This window comes from Eptatretus burgeri, chromosome 13 (assembly GCF_056783735.1).
Source record: "Eptatretus burgeri isolate ZD-2024b chromosome 13, Ebu_testis_v1, whole genome shotgun sequence".
Taxonomy (NCBI): domain Eukaryota; kingdom Metazoa; phylum Chordata; class Myxini; order Myxiniformes; family Myxinidae; genus Eptatretus; species Eptatretus burgeri.
Window position 1 is genome coordinate 60,102,126 of NC_140973.1, and position 6,000 is coordinate 60,108,125.

The following is a 6,000-nucleotide window of genomic DNA, read 5'->3' on the forward strand; positions in this document are numbered from 1 at the left end:
ACCAAGAGGCCACTGATGGCCTCTTTGAAAGAGCTACATGCTGTTATGGCAAAGACTGTTCACTGTGTGCATGTGACAACAATATCCCAAGCACTCCACATGTCTGGCCTGTACGGCTGGGTGGCAAAAAGGAAGCCATTACTCAAAAAAGCCCACCTTGAGTCCCATTTGAGGAATGCAAATTTCCACTCCAGAGATTCTGAAGACATGTGGCAAAAAGTTTTGTGGTCTGATGAAACCAAGATGGAACTTTTTGGCCTAAATGGAAAACGTTACGTTTGGCACAAACCTAAAACCACATCATCCAAAGAACACCGTCCCTACTGTGAAGCATGGTGGTGGCAGCATCGTGTTATGGGGATGTTTCTCATCAACAAGGACTGGAACACGTGTCAGGATTGAAGGGAAAATGGATGGAGCAAAATAGAGGAAAAGCTGCTGCCCTCTGCAAGAAAGCTGAAATTGTGATGAAAGTTCACCTTTCAGTATGACAATGACCCGAAGCACACAGCCAAAGCTAAACTGTAGTGGCTAAGGAACAAAAAATATAAATGTCCTTGAGTGACCCAGTGAGAGCCCCGACCGAAATCTAAGTGAAAATCTGTGGCATGACTTGAAGATTGCTGTCCATCAGTTCCCCATGCAGCTTGACTGAGCTTGAACAGTTTTGTACAGAAGAATGGGCAAATATTGCATCTCCCAACATACTCACATCTGTAATTGTTGTGGTGTTTCCACCAAGTATTAACTCAGGGGGGTGAACTTATGCAACTAAGATATTCTAGTTTTGTATTTCTAAATAATTTACTGAAATTTGGAGAGTTCGTTTTTCACTTGGAAGTTGTGGGTTACGATGTGTAAATAAAGGTGGAAAAAAGTCTGATTTCATGCAATTTAATTGCAGGTTATAAGGCAGCAAAAGGTGAAAATTTTAAAAGGGGGGTGTAGACTTTCTTTCGGCAATATATATATATATATATATATATATATATATATATATATATATATATATATATATATATATATGTTGTTGTTCGTCTTTCGGCTGCTCCCGTTAGGGGCCACCACAGCGGATCATCCGTTATGATCCGCATAGTGATTTGGCACAGGTTTTACACCGGATGCCCTTCCTGACGCAACCATGGTCGCCTCTTACGACACAGGGATAAGGGTTGGGTTTCGCCATGATTCCGGGCTACCATACACCCTCTCATAGCGCAGCCCAGCGCAGAGCTCCCGTCCTCAAGCGATCCTCCAACCCAAGCCTCCGAGTAGCCGGATTACAGGCGCACGCCACTATGCCCGGTTATATGTATATATACACACACACACACACACACACACACACACACACACACACACATGTGCACTCACATATACACATGGGCTGCAGATCGAGTCCACCATTAAGAGCCAGTACGACACCACAACGAGCCTCAGTTGTGAATTGTGGTTCCTGGCATTATGAATGTGATGTGTCATATGCACATATGTATGCACTGTTCCTTCCCTCCGCAAGTACCAAGTCATTGTTTTTGTGGTGAAATTAACTGTTGGCTGCATTATTCAGTCAGCTGCTGCTGTTATTGTTATTGTGGTTATTTTTTTTTGCAGCTGTCTCCTGCAAGCTGAGACTTGAACCAAACTCCATCGAACTGGAGTTCAAACCTGGAGATAAGTTGCAAGTGACATGTTTCGGAGGTACCAAGTGGCGAGGAGTCAGTAGGCAGTGTGTGAAGTCTGTGCCAAACGGCCTGATGTTGCATATTGAGAGGATTAAGCTGAGAAATACAGGCCTTTACACATGCACTGACGGAGATAGGAATGTCTCCACCTATGTATTTGTTAAAGGTAAGCTTTACCTTTGTTTTTTTTTTCTTCTTCCCCCCTCCAAAATCAATTGCATGGTTATCCAGGCGTTTCATCCACAGTCACGTGAAAACTCATGGCCGGTGCTTTTTAAAAGCAAAATGATGTACGGATTTGACCCCAGATGGATTTGTAATCAATTTATCAACATCAACTGCCTTGTGAACCAAACCCTACTGGGGACGTTCATAAAGTTATTGGAATGAGATGCTCACAATAGTCAAAGAAACGCAAACTTGCTTTATTGTAATGAGAACTATTGTGAGAATCTCATTCCAAGAACTCCTTGAACACTTGTCAGCGAACCTGCTATGAGTGTTGTTATACAGCAGGGTCCATAATAATTAGAGTTGGAAGGCAACACCAACTGACCACACAGCTTCCCAGCAGACGCTAAGTCCAACATTTCAACCATTAAGTGATCTTCATCCAGGGCCATGCAGAAATTGTGTCATGCATTGAGTACCCCTCTTAAGGAAGGGGACATCGCGTGACCGCAATATCCTGATGTTTAGACCCAAGGTGGATTTCATCAGCGTCACAACAATGCCTGCACAATCCTGCACGAAGACCACCCTGTGGTCTAAACGTCTAGCCGGAACCTTGCCTGCTGGGCCGCCTTCGAGTCGGTGATGCCTTCAGTTTTGAATGTGGATCTTCTCAACTGCGACCTTCTGAATATTACTTTATGGATAATAATATAGATCCGATCTGATCTGGCGCTAATCACTGTAGACGTGTAATATTATTTTTCACGTTTTTCCACCAATTCAATTTTGATCCCTTTCCATCAGACCAAAAGATTTGTTAAAGTGAAAGATACCATGCTAATGGCATGTGAATGGCGCATTAACAGCTTTACTGATCGAAGTAGAAACTGTGTTACTTCTTCAATGTAAGATGGATGCTGAGCTGCAATTTGCTTTTCTCGGATGAAGTTTCGTGGGTGAAATTGACAACACACTTAAGTGCATGTTTACTCACTCATTGCTGCTGTGTTATGGAGACTTTCAAATTTCTACTTCAGACTGTTACCTCGTTTATAAACTTTGTGTTCATCCGGTCCTTTCCATTTCATTTGCAGACCCAGAGCATCTGTTCGCTGAGGCCAGCACTTCCATCCACGGTGTTGAGGGATCTCCCGCCACCATTCCCTGCCTATTAGCCCACCCTGAGGCCTCAAATCTCCAGCTTTTCCACCATCGCAATGGGCTGGACCAGCAAGCAACTTTCAATTTCACGTTTGACAGGCACAGGGGGGCACTGATCTACAACCTGACCCCCAACATGGATGGGAAATATTTCTGCAGAGGCGTGTTGAACAAACGTACACACGACTCCTCTCGTTTTACCCTGAATGTCATTCGAGGTGCGAATCGGTCCATCCGTAATGCCGGGTAAATTTGAAGAGATGTGCATTGTTGGCCCAATGCTGAGTTTCCATCAACATTGTGTCCTCTGCAGTTGTGACCGAACTCCCTGATATCACCGTGAATGTGGAACATACTCTGCTGAAGGTCGGGGAGGCCTTTGCGGCAGATTGTAAGGCGAACGCCAACGATTTTACTGTGAAGGCCTACTGGGAAACCGACAAGCCTCACGTATGTGCTCACCATAACTACCTGCATCTCACACCTTACATGTACTACTTATGCAGAATTATCATTTCGAACGTTTTCCCTACGTGTTCCATGAATTCACAGTTGCAGCAATATAATTTTATTTTTCCACCCTGGACTTCAACAAAACCTCACAATTTTCTGACGTCTTGTCGACTATGAACCAGATATTTGTGGATGAAAACACCTGCATTTTTACATCATTTTTCACTTTTTAAAATGGACAGGGACGGCCATTATCAAAAAAAAGTATTCCCATCTCACTGTGGATCCACAGGGCATGGACAATGTCGAGCTTGGAGGTGCGAAGCTGATCATTGAAGATGTGGGGTACTCGAGCTTGCAGGTCCTGCGCATCAGAGCAGTGACGATGGCAGACAAAGGACGGTATACATGCTATGCCAAGAATAGCTTCGGTCGCAGAAATGTTACTGTCAACCTGGATGTCATTGGTACGTGTGTGTGTGTGTGTGTGTGTGTGTGTGTGTGTGTGTGTGTGTGTGTGTGTGTGTGTGTGTGTGTGTGTGTGTGTGTGTGTGTGTGTGTGTGTGTGTGTCACAATTCTTCCTTTGGTCATCGGAAAATGTATTGTGTTTTTGTATTCTTCGAATCCTGTGGTTAACCACAACGTTAAGTAGGCTCAGCAAGGTGCACGCTTTTGATTAAGCTCGCAAGATTGTTGAACATGTAAATGTGTTGCCATGACAATGTCAGAATCGTTTGTGCCATCAATCCCATAGGGACCCCGTGAGGTTGACTATGCTTCGAGGAATTGATGAAATGGGAAAACATGGCTCAGAGAGAAAGAAATGCATTTATTTAATTCACATTAGGGTAATTATTTATGTCGGTGACAAAATTCGTGTTTTGGTAGTTATTAATCGAATTTGTTTCAATTGAAAAACAAAACAATAATCCCCGAGATTTGTGCCAATATGCAGTGGTTGCTGTTATGAACTAGACAGAGATTAATAACGGATGAATAATTATTTATTAATCGTTTGGAACTCGGTCAAGTGAAATTGAAATTTAAATGTGAAAACTTTGTAAATTTCAGTCCAAAGTTGAAACATCAGTGAAATAGGCCGGGGACCAGTGGGACCTACCTTGCACCCCCCCCCCCTTGCGACAATTTTTCAGCGATACCACAGTGTTCATATATATCCCAAGTATCAGAAAAAAGATGTTCCCAGAAAAATAACTCATTTGCACTGTGCTTTATTAAGCTGTTTCCATTTTTGCATGTAATTAAGCTATCCAAACATTATTCTACATCTCTGACAACAAAGGAAATATGTTCACTGTATTCCTTGACCCTCCAAACATATGTGTAGATTCCTCATTTACAAATTTCCATGTACCAGAAGTTGAGATATTTACGAAAATGAGAATTTCCATAATGGCGGATCCTAATTAGCATATCAATGCATTGAAAATTATTTCCACGACTTTTACTCAAACAGAAAATAGTTATGTTTCCCTTAAACACCAACGGACATCATAAGTCGAGGTTATGTATTATATCAGGCCCAGGTAATTAATTACATTGATTAATCTGATTTCGCATGATTTTCGAACGATTCATTGTGCTTTCTTTTTTATGCTAATTAGCCTACTTTAAAAAAATTCAAATATTTTAATATTTTTTTTGCCAACCTGGCTTGTATCTGGAAAGACTTAAGTAATGTTTTTTTCACAAAAGCTGACGTGTGTGGTTATTACAAGGAAAGAAAATGGAAATTATTGCATTTTTGTGGGAATTATTGTCTTTTCAGTCAAATTTAATTAATATGCAAATGAGCTAATTAGCATAAACAAAATATATTTTAATACGTAAATGTATAAGCTTTAATTTGACACCAATTTCGTGATTTTATGTTTATATTTGACAGACATATTGACACTTTGCCGATCTTTGTGAGATTCGTCTGTTTTTGATTAGTTGCCATGGAAACAGCTTAATAAAGCATAGTGTAAATAAGTTATTTTTCTGGGAACATCTTTTTCCTGATACTTGGGATATATATATATATATATATATGAACACTGTGGTATCAGTGAAAAATTGTCGCAGAGGGGGTGCAAGGTAGGTCCCACTGGCCCCCGGCCTAAAAGAGATATCGCGTTCTGAGAGCCGCGCTCTTAAACGGTCCACGGCCATCCCGGTGTCCACTTCCATTGATGGAGGGTTTTCTTTCCGTGGGTCTTAAAATCGCTGGGAATGTTCTCAGGATCATCCGGCCTCGGCTGATTCAACGTCTCGCATGTTGCAATGTGTCCCTTTATGGCATTTATTAAACTCGGGTTTCCTGCTGGACCTCAACCGATCTAATTACATCCTTTGGCTCATTTAGTGATGACCGTGATGGGCCCTTTCACACGCCCTTTTGTACTTGGTCATCGTCGCTCCATTGTCTGGTTTTTCCTCCAGTGAAAACATCACGTCTCGTTGCTCTGTTAATGAAATGCATCCTTTTGTGGTGGTCATTGTGAGCGGTTTCATCATTATTCC

The 6,000-nt window shown here is 41.9% G+C and overlaps 1 protein-coding gene across 2 annotated transcripts in view; it reads left to right on the plus strand.

Annotated features, from left to right (window-relative positions):
- The window catches only part of LOC147014587 (mast/stem cell growth factor receptor Kit-like), an 84,429-nt gene that overhangs the window by 58,016 nt on the left and 20,413 nt on the right, over positions 1 to 6,000 (plus strand). For both annotated transcript variants that reach the window (XM_085852657.1, XM_085852656.1), the window contains exons 2-5: positions 1,615 to 1,851; positions 2,954 to 3,238; positions 3,334 to 3,470; positions 3,766 to 3,940. In XM_085852657.1, coding sequence (XP_085708783.1) covers positions 1,615 to 1,851; positions 2,954 to 3,238; positions 3,334 to 3,470; positions 3,766 to 3,940 — 834 coding nt within the window. The remainder of the gene's footprint in view (positions 1 to 1,614; positions 1,852 to 2,953; positions 3,239 to 3,333; positions 3,471 to 3,765; positions 3,941 to 6,000) is intronic.